Source organism: Erythrolamprus reginae, chromosome 1 (genome assembly GCF_031021105.1).
Source record: "Erythrolamprus reginae isolate rEryReg1 chromosome 1, rEryReg1.hap1, whole genome shotgun sequence".
Taxonomy (NCBI): Eukaryota; Metazoa; Chordata; class Lepidosauria; order Squamata; family Dipsadidae; genus Erythrolamprus; species Erythrolamprus reginae.
In genome coordinates, this window is record NC_091950.1 from 389195443 (window position 1) to 389216026 (window position 20584).

General features: G+C 43.9%; 1 protein-coding gene across 1 annotated transcript in view; it reads left to right on the top strand.

Moving 5' to 3' along the window:
• The first annotated feature begins 863 nt into the window (after positions 1-863).
• The window catches only part of ADCY3 (adenylate cyclase 3), a 127163-nt gene continuing 107442 nt past the window's right edge, over positions 864-20584 (top strand). The window contains exons 1-2 of the mRNA XM_070734865.1: positions 864-2264; positions 3303-4179. Of these exons, the coding sequence (XP_070590966.1) occupies positions 3496-4179 (684 nt within the window). The 5' untranslated portion in view covers positions 864-2264; positions 3303-3495. The remainder of the gene's footprint in view (positions 2265-3302; positions 4180-20584) is intronic.

Sequence of the window (20584 nt, forward strand, 5' to 3'; positions counted from 1 at the left end):
ATTTAGAAAGTAGAATTAAGGTACATAGGTTTAATATCAGATACCTTGCCACTTTTAATACAAAGGATGAGTGAGTGAATATGCCTAGCAACATGCATATTCCAGTTACCCTAACTTCTCCAGAAAAGTGAAGATAAGAATTAATTCATCTTGTACTCGACATAAGAATTGTTCATTTAGTGACCGTTCAAAGTTACAACAGCACTGAAAAAAGTGACTTCTGACCATTTTACAACCTCATGATCATGTGATCAAAATTCAGGTGCTTGACAATTGATTATTTATGACTGTTGCAGTATCCCAGGTCATGTAATTCCCTTTTGCAACAAGCAAAGTCAATGGAGAAGCCAGGGCCCACCAGAAGCTGGAAAATGGGTCTACTGGGTCCACCAGAAGTTGGGAGATGGGCCATTTCTGGCCTCCATTGGGAGGCCATTTTTGCCCTCCGCAGGCATTGAATTATGGGTGTGGGCACTCGCGCATATGCGATAGCGCATGGGTGAACACTTTTGGCGACCCATGGGAAAAAAGGTTCGCCATCACTGGACTAGATGACCTACAAGGTCCCTTTCAACTCTAATCTATTTAAAAAAATTCCCACAACACTTTGAATCTACTTCTTTCGTTTCTTAGAACTTTCTACGCCTGTTTTGAACCTTTAGTTTCAAACCGGAGAGGCCATGAAACAACGGCAAGGCACTTTGCCCAAGGCGTCATTCTAAGAAAGTTTAGTGGCCGGCGGAGCTTTGGGCATCTTAGCAACCGCGTGGCGGGAAAAAAAAAAGGCAGGAGTGGCTGTGGGTCTTTCCTGCCCAGGATGTTGTCGGCCCAGAGCACAAAGGGTTAGTTCTCCAAAGGGCCGAGAGAAAAAGGGTGGGATTTTTGGGCAGCTGTGCCGGCTTTCCTTTTCCCAGGCACTCAAGTACCGGAGCAGAGCGTGGGAGAGGCCGAGGCAACGGACCGGCAGGGGTGGGATTGCCTCAGCCGTCGGCTCGGCCAGCCTGCTCTTTTGGCGCTAGGCGCTTGCGCCTGTGAGGAGAACCACCGCCGGCGCCGCCAGAGAACAGAGGCGGGCGCCCTTCCCGAGCGATCCTTCTTCGCGGGCCGGGAGAAGCTCCGACGTCGAAACCCGGCCGAGGTCTACCGAACCGCCCGAGGAGAGCTGGCCGAGCTCTGACGGGGAGCTCGCGCAATCCGCCCCCCGCTTTTTGGCGCCCTCAGAGCGAGCCTTGGAAGCCGAGCGCCAACTCGGGCGGAGGCGCCGGGAAAGCAAAAAGGCATCTTCCTCTTTCGCCGGGTTCCCCGCCTGAGGAGAGATCCCGAGAGAAAAGATGCCTCTTGGCTTCGGAGCTTCTCGCACTCCGGAGCTTCTCGGGGCCAGAAGTCCGGCGGTTCCCGGCCATCCCTCGTGGGTCGTTGGAAGATTCTCCGCCTCGCTTTGCGCCGTGTGACGTTTTTCGGCGGGCGAGAAGGGTCGCCAACTCCCCGCCCTCAGTTAGCTCGGCGTTTTGACACGTGTGGGTGTTTGTTTGGCACTTTTTTATTATTATTATTATTTTGAGTTCCTCCCATCCCCACCGCCGCCACCCCTCCGTCTCCTTCGTCGTTGGCGAAGAGGCCTTGCTGTGCTCCTCCTTTTTTTTCTTTGGCTGCGGCTCCGGGAGGAGACCTTTAAAAAAATATCTCTCCCCTTTGTGCAAAGGGACACACGCGCAAAACCCTCGCGGGCGCGCAGGAACAAGCAACGTGGGTCCTCCACAGGGGCCGAGAGAACCAACCGCGCACCTTTGGGTGGAGAGCAAGCGAAAGGAAAGCTTGATCCCCAGACCCCAGGTCACCAAACCCGAGCTACAGATGAGATTCCGGAGGCTCGGGTGTGAAATGGATGGATAGAGAAGACCCGAGGAAGGGGCAGAACTGAGCTTGGACCTCTCCGCTGAAAAGCAAACTGGGATTTCTTCGGTGAAAAGATGGTGGCGTTATTTGGGCTGGGTTGCTGCTGAGAGAGGCTTCGTCCTCCCCCCCTTTTTGTCGAGCTCTCCATCTCAAAATTGGCAGCCGGGAAGACGCTGAGAGAAGACCTCTTGGCAAGAGTTGGTTCCCACCTTTTGTCGCTCCCTTCCCTGTGTGGGAGAAAGCGGAATATCACACCTAAGCGAAATTACTTTGTGAATTCTTCTCGAATAAGCTTAGACGACATTTCAATGGGGCCTGATCCAAAGATTTCAGCCAACCTACTTCTGCAGACACCACCCAGAATGCTGGTAAGAAGAGACGAAGCAATTTTCTATGAATATGAAACTGAGTGGGGAGATACTGGTCCTGATGGAAGAACTGAGGGAGATTGTGGGAGGGTGCAGGCAGAGTGTCCAACTTACTTCCATTCTTTCTGTCTTATCCTTCTTTATGGATTCAGGACCCTTTTCTGATCAGATTTGGACGATTGCAGTAAGAAAGGAATCCAACATTTGCGCCAACATTTTCTGTTTCTATATTTATTGAGTGAATTTGCCTAGACAAGGTTTAAATTAATGTGTGTGTTTGTGTGTGTATGCCGCCCAATTGCAAAGGACTTATTATTATTATTATTATTATTATTATTATTATTATTATTATTATTATTATTATTATTATTATTATTTAGATTTGTGTGCCGCCCTTCTCCGAAAACTTGGGGCGGCATACAAATAGAATCATAGAATCATAGAGTTGGTAGGGACCTCCAGGGTCATCGGGTCCAACCCCCTGCTCAGGTTGGGCCAACTGTGGTTCAGTATGCTGTGAAACCAGAACATAATATTAGTATGTAGTTTGTTTGAGCACTGCCTGTACAATAATGTGAATATAGCCCTTGAGTTTTGTTAACTCAGGTGAAACACTTTGTGAATGCGACCATTGATACAGGGGCACAGGCGTGAAGCAGAAGCTAGAAATGGTAAAAGAAGCAAATATATAATGATTGATTGTGAAATTAACTTTGCTCTATCTTCCGACATTTTTAGAAACCAGTTGCTTGGATTCCTGAAATTATGAAAAACCAGACTATCTAAGCTTTTTAATAAAAGGCTTCTGGAACTTAGTCATATAATATAATCACTTATGTCTGCAAAATGTTATTTTAAAATGTATTCTTAGTACAAAATTCATGTACAAAATTTGGGTGAAGTGTTACAGGGAAATGGGAGTGACAGCTGACAGTGATGGTTTGTAGAGCTTGGATATTCAACCCATGTTATAGTAGGCCAGATACGAAGGGAAGAGATCCTGTCTTTTTTCCCCTTGCTAATATATTTTTCTCTCAGTCAGGGGCTGCCATGTGTTGGGAAGATGACGTCTTGAAAGTTGACACTGGAAGAAGCCACTGAATACCTGCTCCTAAAGCTTCCATGCCTTCCAGGTTACTGGGAGCTGAACTGTCGCTGATGTAACTTTTGGCTTCTAGGCAGATTCTCTTCACAAAAGTATCTAAAGGATTGGGTGTTGCAAACCAGCAGGATGCCTCGGAATAGGGCGTTCTCCGAGCCCGAATACTCGGTAGAGTATTCTGCAGACTATTCAGTCAGCTTGCCTTCTGACCCTGAGCATGGGGTCGGCCGGACCCATGAGGTGACGGTGAGGAACTCAGGTTCTTGTCTCTGCCTGCCCCGTTTTATGCGACTCACATTTGCCCCTGAGTCCCTGGAGAACCTCTACCAGACCTACTTCCGGAGGCAGCGTCATGAGACTTTGCTGGTCTTGGTGGTCTTTGCAGCCCTCTTCGATTGCTACGTTATCATCATGTGCACAGTGGTGTACACTTCAGATAAGTTGGCACCTACCGTGGCAGCCTCCGTGGGCCTGGCTGCCCAGATCCTCCTCTTTATCCTATGCAAGTATCAACTCCTGCCTGATCGTGTCACCCGGAAATTCATGCCATACATTCTGTGGATACTGATAGCTGCTCAGATATTCTGCTACTTGGGCTTGAATTTTGCCTGCTACCACGAGGCCAGTGACACAGTTGGATGGCAGGCCTTTTTTGTCTTCTCCTTCTTCATCACCCTGCCCTTGCATCTCATGCCCATTGTCCTTATCTCAGCCATTTCTTGTGGCATCCACACACTGGTGTTAGGAGTCACCATTGCACAGCAGAAGCAGCAGCAGCTGGAATCGATCTATGGAATCGCCTTGTTGTGGCAGGTAAAAACGATGTTTTGGTTAAAGGCCTGTGAATGAGTACAAAGGTGCTTATCTTCTTCTAGGCTGAAAGCTTCCCTTGGCTATTGAGCAGATTGATGGGAGCCTTCAAACTTGGCAACTTTAAGACTTATGGACTTCAATTCCCAGAATTCTCCAGTCAGCTCTTCTTGGCTTTGGAGAATTCTGGGAATTGAAGTCCACAAGTCTTAAAGTTGCCAAGTTTGAGGGCCCCTGATTTAGCTTAATGCTGATATTTCATGACAGTAAGTCAATTGGTTAATTTATTATAACTGGAATACAAATTACAGTCATGCTAAAAATTACAAGATGGTAATAATTTTTGGAATTCTTCGGGGAATCGCTTCTAAAACTTTTGTGGCCTAATGGAAGGGAAAGAGAAAAATGGGATCTTTTGATTTTAGATGACGGATTAGTGAGTTTGTGGGGGCAGATTCGTGCTGCAGATAAAATGACTCCATAGAACTAGTTCACATATGTGGAATTCCACGCCTAACCTACTTTATATCATTTGAATTTTCTAGAATCACAGCCACATTTCAGAAAACAAGCAAATGGTACCATGGGGTTTCAAGATCTCATGACTTTGAACACAGTGTGTTGGCATTGCTGTGCAGGGTGTTGCTATGTTGCACCAGGGATTGATTCCATGGAGAAAGGTTTTTCCATGGACCGGAGTGGGGCGTGGTTTTGTATGATGCCTGCATCCTGCAGATGGGGTCTCACTTGTTGTCATGGATCAGTTGCTGGCATGTTGTGGACTGGTGCCAATCCATGGACCGGGAGTTGGGGACCCCTGATCTACACGACTGGCCCCTTCTTGTACTGATTTCTACTCCATCAGACATAATAATCCTTAAAGTTTCTTCTTGCCACACTATAAAGTTTTAGGCACAGAGAGAAAATCCAACTGTCAAGTCCAAATAAAGCTTGTTACAGAGATCTCCCTTTAGTACTTTAATATTGTAAAGATAGTACGCATTTAAAATGTTTCAAACTTTGAAAGCCAAAAAGCATTTAGGTTTCACAGTCTGAATTGTACTAGGTGGGGCAGGGTGCCAAAACAGAATAAGCTTGTAAACGGTATTATTTTGTAATGCTACAAATATTCCAGAGGTGCTTCAATCGGACTGAAAAAGCTTCTTGGATGAGAAGCAAAACGTTTCCTGAAAAAAATCTCAAGAAAGTACAATTACCTGTATCAGTGATGGCAACCCTTTTTCTTCTTGCGTTTCAAAAATGGAAGTGGGCACATGAACTAGAGTGTGTGCGTGGCAGCACAAAACTCCCTGCTGTGTGCTATATGCGCATGCACATATCCTCATGCATGTGCCCCCCCAACTTCTTGGGCTGTTTTTTATCCTCAGACTTCCATGAGGCCTCCGGAGGCTGAAGAATGCCCCAACGAGCAAACCAAAAGTCCGTTTTTCCGATCTTCCGATTTGGCCCTTTTTGCACTCTGGAGGCCTCCAGGAAAGCCTCCTGAAGCCTGGGAAGGGCAAAAGTGGCCTTCCCCAAGGCTGAAAATCAGCTGGCCAGTGCACCCATGTGCACTGGAGCTGACATAGGGCAACACATCACGTGCCCTCGGATATGGCTCCACGTGCCACCAGTGGCACACATGCCATAGGTTTGCCATCACGGACCTATATGGAAAAGCACCTTTGGGAAAACCATGACCTGAATAATTGAGAATCTCCATAGAGAATCTACAGATAATTTAAAGTTGATTTCATTTGAGTAAAAGCAGAAATTTTCTCTTGTATGAGTGCTCTTCCTAAAGCGAAGATTACCAGTCACGTTAACCAATATGAAGATACGCAAGTTGCAATGAAAATATTATTATTATTATTATTATTATTATTATTAATAATAATAATAATAATAATAATAGATTTGCCGCCCCTCTCCGAAGACTCAGAGCGGCTCACAACAAAAATAGGTACAATAAAATACAAATCCAATATAAACTATATTAAAAAACCCATTATTATAAACTAACAATTCGAAAACAATCATAGCAATCTCATATGTTGAGTCAGGAAAGGTAAGGGGAGAATCAAACCCCCCCCATGCTTGGCGGTATAGATGGGTCTTCAACATCTTACAGAAGGCAAGGAGGGTGGGGGCAATTCGAATCTCAGTGGGGAGATTATTCTAGAGGCCGGGGCCGCCACAGAGAAGGCTCTTCCCCTAAGTCCCGCCAGACGACATTGTTTAGTCGACGGGACCCAGAGAAGGTCTGTGGGACCTGATCGGCTGCTGAGATTCATACGGCAGAAGACCATCCCATAGGTATTCTGGTCCGATGCCATGTAGGGCTTTATAGGTCATTACCAACACTTTGAATTGTGACCGGAAATAGAACTTGCTATAGTATTGCTGAATCAAGAGTGATAATCAATTTGAAATCTTCTGAATGCAATGAGCCATAATTCCCCAAATTTCCAGCCAGTAGGCCCTGGCAGAAATTAAGTCATGTGATCCAACACATTTGAAATTGGGGAAGGCTGATTGTGAGTTGTTAGTTAATCAGCTAGCAAGTGTGTATGACCGAATTCGTAGATTTGCGGTAGAATTCAGGGAAGGGGTGGGTTCTAACTTACTTCACTGCTGGTTCACTTCCGTGCTGCATGGCTGTGCTTTGTGGGTGTGTGCATGCAAAGTGTGTGCCAACCCCCCGCCCCCAAAAGCCAAAACCAGATGGTGACGCATGTGCAGTGCCGGAAATTCAGCTTCTGCACATGCTCAGAAAAAAATAACCCTGGAAAAAAATCTCTTCACCCAAAATAAAAATAAAAAATCCAAAAAATGATGGCAGCATCCAAAGGCTGGCATTTGTCAAGCCAGTTCGGTGACATCATTGTAACATCGCCAGTGGGTTGCTACAGGTTGACCCACTTCTGGTTTAGGGTCCTGTTAGACATGGACACCTGTCTCAAGAGAGTTATGATGGAGCAATACTGCGAAACAACAATCTTATGAAATTGACATAATAAACAACAGAATATTAGAAATTAAATTGACCCTTTTGGTGATACCTGTAAAAGACAGGCTTGTGCATATTTAATACCTTGAAATTTATTTTGCCTTCTGTGGTGCTTCAGATGAACAAAATGTACATATTTACCAAACTCTGGCATTGGACATACTGAAAGCATCCATGTTGCAGATTTGCTGAAATTCTGGCTCTTTATGAGTGACTGTAAAAGGGGATTATACTTTGTTTATACTTTGTTTCAATTTAGTAGCAAATGAACTCTAATAGACTCTAGACCTTTTTTCCCTTGGGTGTCAAAAGAGCATGCGTGTGCGCTATCGTGCATGCATGACTGGCCATACCCCAATGCCTGGGGACGACAAAAGCAGCTTCTCCTGCCCTCCCCCCTGGACGCCCTTTGGAGGCCAGAAATGGCCTGTTTCCCAACTTCTGGTGCACCCAGTAGGCTTGTGTTTCGCCCTCCCCAGGCTCCAAAGGCTTCCCTGGAGCTGGGGAGGGTAAAAATGACCTCCCCCACTGGAGGCTCTCTGGAAACCAAAAACGCCCTCCCAGAGCCTCTGTGTGGGCCAAAAATCAGCTGGCTGGCACACACATGCATGTTGGAGCTGAGCTAGGGCAACAGCTTGGGTGCCAGCAGATATGGCTCCTCGTGCCACCTATGGCACCCGTGTCAAAGGTTTTCTATCACTGCTCTAGAGTCTAGACAGTGTACAAAACTAGAAAAACATTAAAATAGAATAGAACAGAACAGAACTTTATTGGCCGTGTGATTGGACACACAAAGAATTTCCCTTGATAAACATGCTTTCAATGTACATAAAAAAAAGATAAGTTCATCAAGAATCATAATGATAATCTGGATACAAATAAGCATAGAAACATATTAGGAACCAGTCAATGCAAGGATACAAGCAACAAAGTTACAGTCATACAGTCATTTGTGGGAGGAGATGGGTGATGGGAACAATGAGAAGATTAATAGTAGTGCAGACTTAATAAATAATTTGACAGTATTGAGGGAATTATTTGTTTAGCAGAGTGATGGTGTTTGGGAAAAAACTATTCTTGTGTCTCGTTGTCCTGGTCTATAGCATCATTTTGAGGGTAGGAGTTGAAACAGTTTGTGTCCAGCATGTGAGGTGCCTCTAAATATTTTCACAGCCTTTTTTTGACTCATGCAATATACATGAAAGGCAGGTTGGTAGCAATTGTTTTTTCCTGCAGTTCTAATTATCCTCTGAAACCTGTGTCTGTCTTGTTGGGTTGCAGAATGAAACCAGAGGTGCAGATGACAGACTCAATAATTCCTCTGTAGAACTGTATTGGCAGCTCTTGTGCAGTTTGAGCTTTCTGAGTTGGCGCAGAAAGAACATTCTTTGTTGTACTTTTTTGATGATGTTTTTTATTTTAGATGTCCATTTTAGATCTTGTGATATGGTTGAACCTAGAAATTTGAAGGTTTCTACTGTTGATACTGTGTTGTCTAGTATTGTAAGAAGTGGACGTATGGGTGGGTTTCTCCTAAATTCTACTACAATTTCTACAGTTTGGAGTGTATTCAGTTTCAGATTGTTCCGGTCGCACCACAAGGTTAGTTGTTCAACTACTCGACTGTATGCAGATTCATCATTGTTGTCTCGAATGAGTTTGATCACTGTTGTTGCATCATCTGCAAACTTCAGTAGTTTAACTACTATTTAAATAGTTTAAATAGATCAAAACATTAAACCAAATTGATAGCCCAGAGTAAAATTCGATCTAAGCTCTATGCAAGCAATAATACATTAGCGCCCGGTTTTCAGAGCTTTCAGGAATCCTAGAAGAGAGATTGCCACCCTTGTCTGATGGGATGCTGTTGCCAAGGGGCTGCAACAGAGAGGACATGCCACTTTAATTCCACAAGATGACAAATGGAACAGGACAAAACAGAACGTCATTAGAGTTGGAAGGGACCTTGGAGGTCTTCTAGTCCAACCCCCTGCTCAATATACCATTTCAGACAAATTAATTTTATTTATTTATTTATTTATTAGATTTGTATGCCGCCCCTCTCCGTAGACTCGGGGCAGCTCACAACAGCAATAGAACAATTCATAACAAATCTAATAATTTAAAAAACATTTTAAAAACCCCATTATTAATCAAACATACGTACAAACATACCATACATAAATTGTATAGGCCTGGGGGAGATATCTCAATTCCCCCATGCCTGGCGGCAAAGGTGATGGAGCACCAACAAATTTTGAAGGCAAGCTGTTCCACTAGTTGATTGTTTTCACTGTCAGGAAATTTCTCCTAAGCACATCTACTCTGCCAAAACATATTGGGCAAGGAGAAATGGTTGGAGACAATTGATGAAAGATCCTATGTCACACAGGGCTTTATAGGTGTTACTCACATTTTGAATTTTACTCAGAAGCTGCCTGGAACCAAAGCAGCTAGTTTCGTCATCCATGAAATTATACCATACATTTAATTCATGGACTGAAGCAGCTGCTTTACTTCCTTTCACTGCTGTTTACAAGAGACAATGCTAGTTGAGGCAGGCTGGGTAAACTTAGCTCTTCATCAAGGTGGAACAGTTTGCACTAGTGGGGTGTTTTTCTACATCAGTGGAGTGGAGTGTGTCTCCGTGGGAAAAACAGTTTGCCCACAATCCACACTTTGTCAATAGCTACAGCTGCCATTGTTGTTACATACATTTCAAACAAGGGCAGAAATGAAAACACCATACACAAGGAAAAATGCTATGAGAAATGGGAAAATTTGAAACTCTTTTTGAATACAGAAGTCCACTTACCGTATTTTTTGGAGTATAAGATGCACCGGAATATAAGATGCACCTTAGTTTTGGGGGAGGAAAATAGGGGGGGGGGGGAAATCTACCTACCGGGTATTCATCTGGCTAGTATCCTTAATCTGTTCAGCTTCAGCACATTATTTTATTACCTGGTTAGGGCTGAAAAAACTTTTTCTGGAGGGAATAGCAATGAAAACAAGCCTGCAAAGACTTAGGGCTGGAAAAAAACCTTTGGATTAGCAATGAAAACAAGCCTGCAAGCTGGGAAGATAATTAGCACACATTAGGGCTGTTCTGTCTGGGTCACTCCAGAAGCCAATACCAACCCAAAAAGAGAAGCCAGACACACTGGTAAAAGGCAAAGGCAGTTTTATAAAATTCAAGAAAAACACAGGTAACAGAAAATGTCCTTACAAACAGGAAAATGCTGTATCTTCAGATGTATCCACAAAGGCAAAAGTCCATGCAGCAATACAGAATTCTTGCTGCCAAGCCGAGGCTGTAGATAGCAGACCTACACCTCCCACGGGTCTTCCAAAGCTGCTGGGCCACAAGCCAGGAACAGAGACGCCGAGAAACAAGACAGGATAACGCAACTCCAAACTGATAACACTCCACATGGCTTCAAGGGCTTGCCTGCCTTTTAAACCCTGCTAAGGAGGACCACACCCAAACCCAGCTGTTCCTAATTCAGTGCTGACAATACTTCTTTAATTGCTCCTTTCTTTGATCTGACCGTCTCTGTCGCATGTCAATGACGGCTTGAGCTTCATCACCTAATGACTCCAAACTACTGGCTGGGGAGAGCCCCCTCCCCCGGGGCTCTCATGCTGTTCTCCTTCATCCCATTCCTGATTTTCCTCTCCCCCGTCCAACTGTTCAGCCCCCTCCTCTTTGCTGTCATCCTCCTCCGGGCATGGAGCCAGCAGAGACACAGCCGGTCCCTGAGCAGCCTCAGGCTGAACCACAACAAGGGCTGGAAAAAAAACTTCAAAAAAGCTACATTCTGAGTATAAGATGCACCCAAATTTTCAGCCTCTTGGGAGGGGAAAGGTGTGTCTTATATTTGTTCAGGTGGCTCTGATGCTACGTGATAATCCCCGAAAAGCCTCACATTTGAATTTTGCAAGAGAATATGTAGAACAACTTTTTGATATTGTCAAGATGAAGATAGCTAAGCGTTCTTTGTAAAAGTCAGATATAGTCAGAAAAATCCATCTGTTATGGTTGTTTGTAGGTACCAAAAATTCCTAAATCATTATTCCTTTGTTAATGAAGAATTCCCTTGGAGAAAATCCACCTGGGTCTCTCTAGACCATTCTTTAGCACAATAATAGTAGTGATAAAGCCTAGTAGTGGTGGATGAATAATGTAAATTGTCAGAGATATTCTGCAGCTTCAGTGATCACTATATATAGTCCTGGAGTCTCTTATCTCTCAAACAGAGATAAATGTGTTATGTTTAATAAGTGGCCTTCGTCTGGCAGGAATGGAATTCTGAGTCTTTCATAAAGCAAAATGGCACCAAGGTTGGGATACTATAATCGTATCACTCAAGGGCAAATAGCTCGTCAAAATATTTTTCCACTCATGAAATGTCCTTTGAGAAATGCAGCATCCCCTTATCTGTTGAATCAGTGATTTCCATTTTTTCCATATTGTCAATGTTTATTTAAGACTATCTCTCATTATGACTTCTTGTTAACCATGCTGTGAGATAAGTAAGGGTATGGATTAGATTTTCTGAAATAAGTTTACAAACGCCCTAAAACACATTGTTTCTTGGTGCCTTAAAGGCACAAAAATCACAGTAAATATAATTCTGAGCTTTTTAACTAGAACCAAAGTCTATTATAGAAGAAAAAGAAACAAATTTGCTCTCAAATGACTGGGAAAGTAGGTCATCTTACTAGTAGAATATGGATGAGAAATAAAATAACATATTGAAAAGTAAGATGAGAATGGTGGTGGTGGTGATTATGATGATAATCTTAGTACTCTTAAGAAAACAGAAGGAATTCTCTAGGGAGAAAACTGAATTTGACTTACACATTTTTTCCTATTTCTAACTTGTTTTGTCCAGTAGTATATCCTTACTTGGGCAGCTAACATCCCGAAAAAGCCCACAGTATTATTTATTTTAAGCCTTCCCAGAATACTAAATATCTAGAATGTTCCGTTGCTTGTCATATTCAGGATATCTTACACTGTCATAAACAGATAGAAATATAGAAACATAGAAACATAGAAGTCTGACGGCAGAAAAAGACCTCATGGTCCATCTAGTCTGCCCTTATACTATTTTCTGTATTTTATCTTAGGATGGATATATGTTTATCCCAGGCATGTTTAAATTCAGTTACTGTGGATTTATCTACCACGTCTGCTGGACATTTGTTCCAAGGATCTACTACTCTTTCAGTAAAATAATATTTTCTCATGTTGCTTTTGATCTTTCCCCCAACTCACTTCAGATTGTGTCTCCTTGTTCTTGTGTTCACTTTCCTTTTAAAATCACTCTAGAGATCCACTCTAGACAATTTCCCCCCCACAGATTTAAAAACTTATATGATCTTAGCATGTTGCTTTGAACTGTTATCTATTATCATTCTTTCCCAAAATTGCTTTATATTGCTTATTGTTTATGGTTTTAGAATTCCTTTGATTGATGTGATATTTAAGGAAAATTATGTTTTGGAATAGGGATGTTTTCATCCTCTGAATACAGTTTATTGATATCGTTGTAACAGGAGATGCCAGTGTCAAAGAAAAAAAAACCAGGAGTAAAAAAGAAGACACTTGGTTGATACCTAGGATGCTGACACCAATCCGTATCAACCATTAGCACTAGTCAGTGGTATTTATGACATATCTTTAAATGTTCAGTCGACTAAGTTTCATGTTTAATAAATAAAAGAAATAATAATGATAATGGCGATCATGATGATTATGTTGTTGGTTGCATAGTCAACCATATGTTTAGACTGGATCTGGCATTTTTATTCACCTGTTGAGTCTTTCCCAAGGACTTGAGATACGTTGCTTTTGACTTGTTCAAGGTATCATTGCAGGAGAGTCTTCGGAGAGGGACGGCATACAAATCCAATCAATCAATCAATCAATCAATCAGCTGTTCCAAGTAAAGCTGCCTTCTGCAGTTGACTGATGATGCTTTTGTCAATGCCGATGGTGTTCAAGCGCTGCTCCATATTCTTGGGATTACATCCAAGGTGTCTATTACTATCATTATTTGATGCATTTAACTTGGCAGAGTGACTGGATGCTTGAATGTCTTATGTGCCTGGCAAAATTGTGTTCCATTCCCTGGGAATGCTGTACTTGCATTAACTCGTCAGGTACCTCCGAGTGTATGGGACATCGCTTGTCAACAAGCAGACTTTTAAGAATGCTTCTGAGATAACACTAGGTCGGTCAATATTACTTTTAAAAGTTTACATTGAACATTTAAAATGTGACAGTTTGTTTAGAATATGAGAAGAAATAGTTTTTGATATAATAATTATCTACTAAGCAGTCAAGTAAGCAATGAGCTGCTCAAAGTGATCAGCTAGGTTTGGAGGAAAAATGAGATAAGATTCCAGTGGAAAACTGGAAAATCCTTTAATATTATATTATTATTATTATTATTATTATTATTATTATTATTATTAATTGGATTTGTATGCCGCCCCTCTCCGCAGACTCGGGGTGGCTAACAACAATGATAAAAACAACATGTAACAATCCAATTAATAAAACAACTAAAAACCCTTGTTATAAAACCAAACATACACACAAACGTACCATGCATAACTTGTAATGGCCTAGGGGGAAGGAATATCTTAACTCCCCCATGCCTGGCAGCATAAGTGAGTCTTGAGTAGTTTAGGAAAGACAGGGAGGGTAGGGGCAGTTCTAATCTCTGGGGGGAGTTGGTTCGAGGGCCGGGACCACCACAGAGAAGGCTCTTCCCCTGGGGCCCGCCAAACGACATTGTTTAGTTGACGGGACCCGGAGAAGGCCAACTCTGTGGGACCTTATCAGTTGCTGGGATTCGTGCGGTAGCAGGCAGTTCCAGAGGTATAACATTTCTAATTGATTTTTCAGGAGAGGACACTAATTTGGCCATGGGAGCTGTGAGCTCTGCCTCCTGCTTGTTAGACCCATGTCCCTTCTGGCTGGTCTCAGCCAGCAGGGAGGTGACATGGAGTTCCAGGAGATTGTCAATGCTTCTTTGAGGGAGGCGTCCTTTCTGGCTCCCTACAAGGAGGCAGTTGTGTGCCCCCTCCCCAAAAAGCCTCCCTGGATCCAGCTGTACTTAACAACTATCGTCCTGTTGAGAAAGTGGTGTCGCTCCAGCTCCAATGGTTCTTGGATGAAGCCAATTATCTGGGCCCTCAACACTCAGGATTCAGCATGGAAACTGCTTTGATCACGCTGATGGATGATCTCTGGCAGGCCCGGGATAGGGGTCAATCTTCTATCCTGGTGCATTTTGACCTCTCAGCAGCTTTCAATACCATTGGCCATGGTATCCTTCTGTACCGGCTGGAGAGGTTGGGAGTGGGAGGCACTGTTTACGGTGATTCTCCTCCTACCTCTCCAGTCAGTCGCAGTTGGTGTTACCAGGGGGTCAGAGGTCGACTCCTAGGTTCCTCCCTTGTGGAGTTACTCAGGGTTTGCTTGGTGCACTAGTTGCGGCCCTATTTTGACAGGGAGTCTCTACTCGCAGTCACTCATGCCCTTATCACCTCGAGGTTCGACTACTGCAATGCATGGCGCTACCTCTGAAAAGTGTTCGGAAACAACAAATTGTGCAAAATGCATGAGCCGTCATGGACCTTCCTAGGCATGCCCATGTTTCTCTAGCACTCCGTGGACTGTACTGGCTGCTGATTGGTTTCCGGACATAATTTAAAGTGTTGGTTCTGACCAAGCATTCCCCGCGCTACCAGAATGGGCGGAAGCCGAATCTTGCGTGAGGATGTGCACATGCGAGATTTCCGGGTTTTTTCGCTTCTGTGAATTTGTAGAAATCTCAGGTGCGGACGTACTTCCGGCAACAAAAATTACAAACGGGAATTTTTTTACCGGAATCGCACTAGTTGCGCGTGCACGACACATGCACGCCCGGTGGCAGTGCAGTGAAGCTACATGCTCCATTGTCGCCATCAGAACAGCATTCCCACTGTTCTGGCCCATAGCCCATCCCTGGTTATGACCTATAAAGCCCTACACGGCATGGGGTCAGATTACTTACGGGTCGGTCTTCTGCCGCATGAGTCCCAGCAACTGGTCAGGTCCCACAGAGGCAGCCTTCTCCGAGTCCCGTCAACTAGATGATGTCGCTTGGCGGGGTCTAGGGGAAGAGCCTTCTCTGTGGGGGCCCCAGCCATCTGGAATCAGGTCCCTCCAGAGAATCTTGGGGCTATTAGACTCCAACCCCTGGCCGATGGATGCTATGTATGTTTGCTGTCTGAGTGGGAATGCCTGACTTTTCACATAATTGGGGATTTTAGATTAGATAAGTTAATTGAAATTAATTGGACTAGGACATTGTGTTTGCATTATTTTTATCTTTTATATGCTGTAAACTGCCCCGAGTTCTCTGAGAGGGGCAGCATATAAATCCAATCAATCAATCAATCAATCAGAAACCACCCATCACTCAGGAGTGACCCTGGGTGGTATACAATTAAACCTAAAAAAATATTTAAAAATATATGAATATTATATTAGCAGACAATGAAACAAAAACACAATTATTACAAATGAAAGTTAAAAAGGTGCCTCCCTGCTAACCAATTGCTCCTCTGAGATCCCAAGCAAGTCGACGGTCTTCAGATATTTTCAGAAATTCTGGAGAGTAGGGGCCCATTTCACTTCAGGGGGGGGATGTTTTAAAACATGGGTGGGCAGGAGATGGCAGAAAGACTGTCTTACTGGACCCCACCAGTTAAAGTTCTTTAACTGATGGGCCTCTGAAAAATATCCTCCCCACCTAACTGGGTAAGACGGGCCAATGTATAATCATTCCTTTGAATTTTGATTTTAATTAAATTTATGGGCTGTCCAACTCCTGATGGACTCTGAGCGGTGTACAGTAGAAATACAACACTTTAAAACCCCAATACAAAGAGCACTCATCACTTCTAGGCTGGAGCAGAGTGCTATAGCTCAACAACCCCAGACCTGCTGGCAGAGCCATGTTTTTAGGGCTTTCGGAAGGCCAGAAGGATAGGGGCGGGGCGGATCTCCGGGGATAGTTGGTTCCAGAGAGCCGGTGCCACCACAGAGAAGGCCCTCCCCACGGTCCCGCCAGTCGGAACTGTTTGGCCGATGGGACTCAGAGAAGACCAACCCTGTGGACTCTGATTGGCCATTGGGAAGTGTGAGGCAGAAGACAGTCCCATAAATGGGGACAATTTGCGTGGGACAATAGTTTGCATTTTAAGAATCTCTCCCTCACCCGCAGTTAGGTTGTTGATAACAGTTGTAGATATTAACACTAGAGATACGGGTATGTCACCTGCCAAGTATGCTTATCATTTGCTATTTCTGGACTCATAGAGCTTTGTACAGCTGGCGCAGATGCCACTTTCCCTTCTTTAGAGCTCACACCTCTTATGTATTTGCACGTACAGGATTTTTGTAAAGCCTGCAAGTTGAAACTGTAGAACAGATGGGAAATCATGGTCTCAGAGGGGGAATCATGGTCAGTTTAATTTCATTAACTTGGAGGCAAGCAGCCAGTCAGATGAAAGATGACTACTTATTGCTTGTCACGCATCTGATTTCTGCGTTCTATCTTTTCTGTAATGGTTTAAAAATGACAATCTAGCCTCTTAGAAATGATAATACTTCAAAATCAATATATACATATGCATTACAACCTGTGTAATGTCCTTCCGTTTTCTTTAGACAGATTATTTATTTATTTACTTGCTTGCTTACTTACTTACTCAAATTTATATGCTGCCCTTCTCCAGTGGATTCAGGGCGGCGTACAGAATAAAACAAATGCAAAATTTTAAAACCACAAACATTAAAAGAAAGCCATTCATCCAAGATTCATCCAATACCATAACATACTATGGGCCAGAGAAGAATGTTAACCCCAGGCCTGCTGGCAAAGGCATGTTTTTAAAGCCTTTCGCAAAGCCAGGAAAGTGGAGGCAGTTGCAAATCTCTGGGGGGGGAGTTGATTCCAGAGGACTAGAGCCACCACAGAGAAGGCCCTTCCCCTCAGCCCCGCCAGCCGACATTGTTTGGCTGACGGGACCTGGAGAAGGCCGACTCTGTGGGATCTGACTGGCTGCTGGGATATATGAGGCAGAAGACGGTCCCATAGGTAATCTGGTCCCAAGCCATGTAGGGCTTTATTGGTAATAGCCAAAACTTTAAATTGCATTTGGAAACCAATCAGTAGTCAGTGCAGCCCAATATTATCTTGGGGTTTATGTATTTTTGTCTGAGGCAATTCACAAAAGATAACATAATTCACTTGTATAAAGGGTGACATATCCTTTAGAACAGGGATCTCCAACCTTGGCAACTTTAAGCCTGGAGGACTTCAATTCGGCTGAAATCGTCCAGGCTTAAAGTTGCTAAGGATGGAGACAGTAGTGGTTTAACTTACCTTCGCTACCAGTTGTGAACACGTGTGCGTGCGTACGTGCATCGCTTTTGCGCGTGTGCAGATTGTCCGTGATGACGTCTGGCTGGTTGGGTGGAGCTTCCTGCCACCGCCATTACGGGTTCACCTAAACTGGGGCAAACTGGTAGCAACCCACCACTAGTGGGAGACCCCCTGCTTTAGAGCAATGGGCTGTACACCTTTACTCTTTCTAAACAAATAAACTGAGATGCTACCCAAATTTTACATTATGAACCCCCACCCTAAAATCTGCAACCTACATCAAGAAGAAGCTAAATCCTGCATACTAACTCTGTTGTGTTGCAGTACACTAAATAGAGTTTGTAGAGTTACATTGACAGCCGGGATTAGTCTGGCTAAGTTCCCAGAGAGCAGAGGCAGGCAGAAGCATCTTTGCCATTGGTTGAGCAGCCCTGATCCAGTTAGCAGAGGCAGCACATGTAGAAAGATTGGGAGGGGGGGAAAAGGAAGATTTCTAGGAAGGCAGGAAGTAGAGAATGGTAGAAAAATAGGAGATTGCAAGCAGGAAGAGTCCCCCCAAAAAGCTAGAACCAAACTCACAGAGCAGAAGGAGGGAAAATGGAAAATGTGTCAGAAGAAATCCATGTCGGAAGAAATGGAAACTTAAGTTTGACTTCGTGCCTCTGGTTAAGGCAGATTTGGGATGATCAGAACCCGGAAGTTTCTGATACAATTGTGGTAGGTTGCTTGATTGGAATGAGGGCAAAATAGAGTATGGTGTAAAATGATTCAAAGCTGGGACCAGTTACGAATTGCATCTATGCATGTTCATTATGGACCTGAACTATGTGTTTCCTGAAATCTCCAGAATCAGACCAATTCTAGAACAATTTGGCCAGAGGAACCAATAAATATTTCTGTTTTTTAGATGAGAAAAGCTTAGTCTGGTAGGTGACTTAGCACAAATCCAAACAGAAAGGAGTTTTGCATTTTATTTTTATTTTTTTTCTATCTGCTTTTGCTTACTTGTCAGAGATTAATGAAGATCTACTGAAAATCATCAGAGATCTATCCCTAGAGAAAAATCTACAATTTCCATATTCCTGATTGCCAATAAAGAGATAAGCTACTGATCTCCCCCATTCCCATCACTTGGCTTTTTAATGTATTAAATTCACCAATTTAATAATTCTGGGCTACATAGTAGTTAATGCCTATAGCTTAGAGTTTCCTTTTTGATGCTGTGTTGGAAGCCATATTCTGTTGACTTTATATTTGAAATACTGAGAAAAGATGACTCAACTCTAACTAGTTAAATAACCAATTGTTGGAAGAAATATCCACATGCTTCAATTCCAAGCTGGGAGAAAGACACTGGAGGCTAATTGGAAAGATGCTTTAATGATGGATAAAACCACAAAGCACATGTGATTCTGGTTAGCTGACCACATGGAATGAGAGTGAGGGGTTTTTATACTTCCCAAAACCCCTTGGGATTTGAACTTGAGCTTCATGTTCCTGTGCAAGAACATGTATTCTATTGGCTCTTGTAAGGATCATAGCTGGCTCTCTACGTTGTCTCAGCTCCCAGGTTCAGTTAAAGTTTGGCTAATGCAATGAAAGGGCAATTCCTATTGTAGCTGAGAGCTAATCCTACCTTGTTCAGAACTTGCTGCAGGAATCTGCCTATGAATTGTGCTAGCTATTTCTTTATTTCTTAAGGGATGACATCTACTGAGGGCTACTTTCCAAGAGCATGTTTCTCCACTTCTCCGTACTGAAGGAGCGGGTCCAGCAGTCACATGGGTTGCTCACGTCCAATCCGGTGGAACTGAGCCTAGTGTTAAAAAAGCTTGCCGGATCCGCCCCTTCCCCAGAATTCGCTCAGTTCGCATATCCTGCGGTTGTATTGTGATAGCTCGTTCAACATTCTAACACCTTCCCTTCGATCTTTTCCTTCAAAAGTAGTAAGAATTGTTTTACCATTATTATTTACTTGCACTAATAGCGCCAGCCGTTTGTGGCTCGGCTTTTTTTCCTTTGGAGAAGTTGCGGTTTCGTTTTCCCCCGGCGGTTTTGCCGTGTACGATCCCCGCGGCCGCTTGTGGATTCCTTTAATCCTTTGGCCTGGAGGTCTTGGTGCAAGTATTGATTTATTGCTTTATTGATTCATTATTGTATATTATTAAAGGGCTTAAGAAATACCTCCTGCGGAGTGAGACGCCTTTCTAGTCTCCTGGACTTAGTCGATCGCTTCCCCTTTAAGAATCCTATTACGGAGCGATTTTTCGGCGCGAAGGCCTTCGCGCCCTTTTTAAATCTAGGCCTCTCGTGTTGGCCTCCTGCCAGCCTCGTAGGCCTCAGTCCACCGCGTGGATCCCGGAGTGGGCCTTGGGACGCCCAGGCTTAATTCTCCACCGGCTAAGCCTCCAACCAGAGTGCCTTGGTTTACTTAATTAAAAAGTTTAGGGAGGCTGGCCCCGCTGGATTTGGGGACACGAACTCTGGGTTTGCCCAGATTGCCCTCAAGTCTCAGCAGCTTCGAGGCCTCGGAGCAGGATCCATTCCTCTTGGGAAGTCCTTGAAATTCTTCTCCTTAATTATTCAGTTATTGGCTCAGCCTTGTCTTCTGTTAATTGTCAGACTATGGCTACTTTTCCCAAGAGAGGCACAACTAAAGGTCCCAGAGAGGCCAGGCCTACAGGTGATGAGATTACTAGTATCCCCCAGGCCTCCTCCTCCTCTTCTCCAGGGGCCCGCCCCTCGACCAAGGTCACCAGGGCCGAGAAGAGAAGGGACCTAGCCCTACAAAGAATCCATGACAAATCAGCAAAACGTTTGAAAGTACAGGCCCAAGTACTCAGTAGTCAAGACCCCCCAGAGGCTTCTAGTCTACCTCCTTCTGGGGTCCCTGTGTTATCTCTGGATGAGCCTAACCTAGACAGACCCCAACCTAACCTATGGG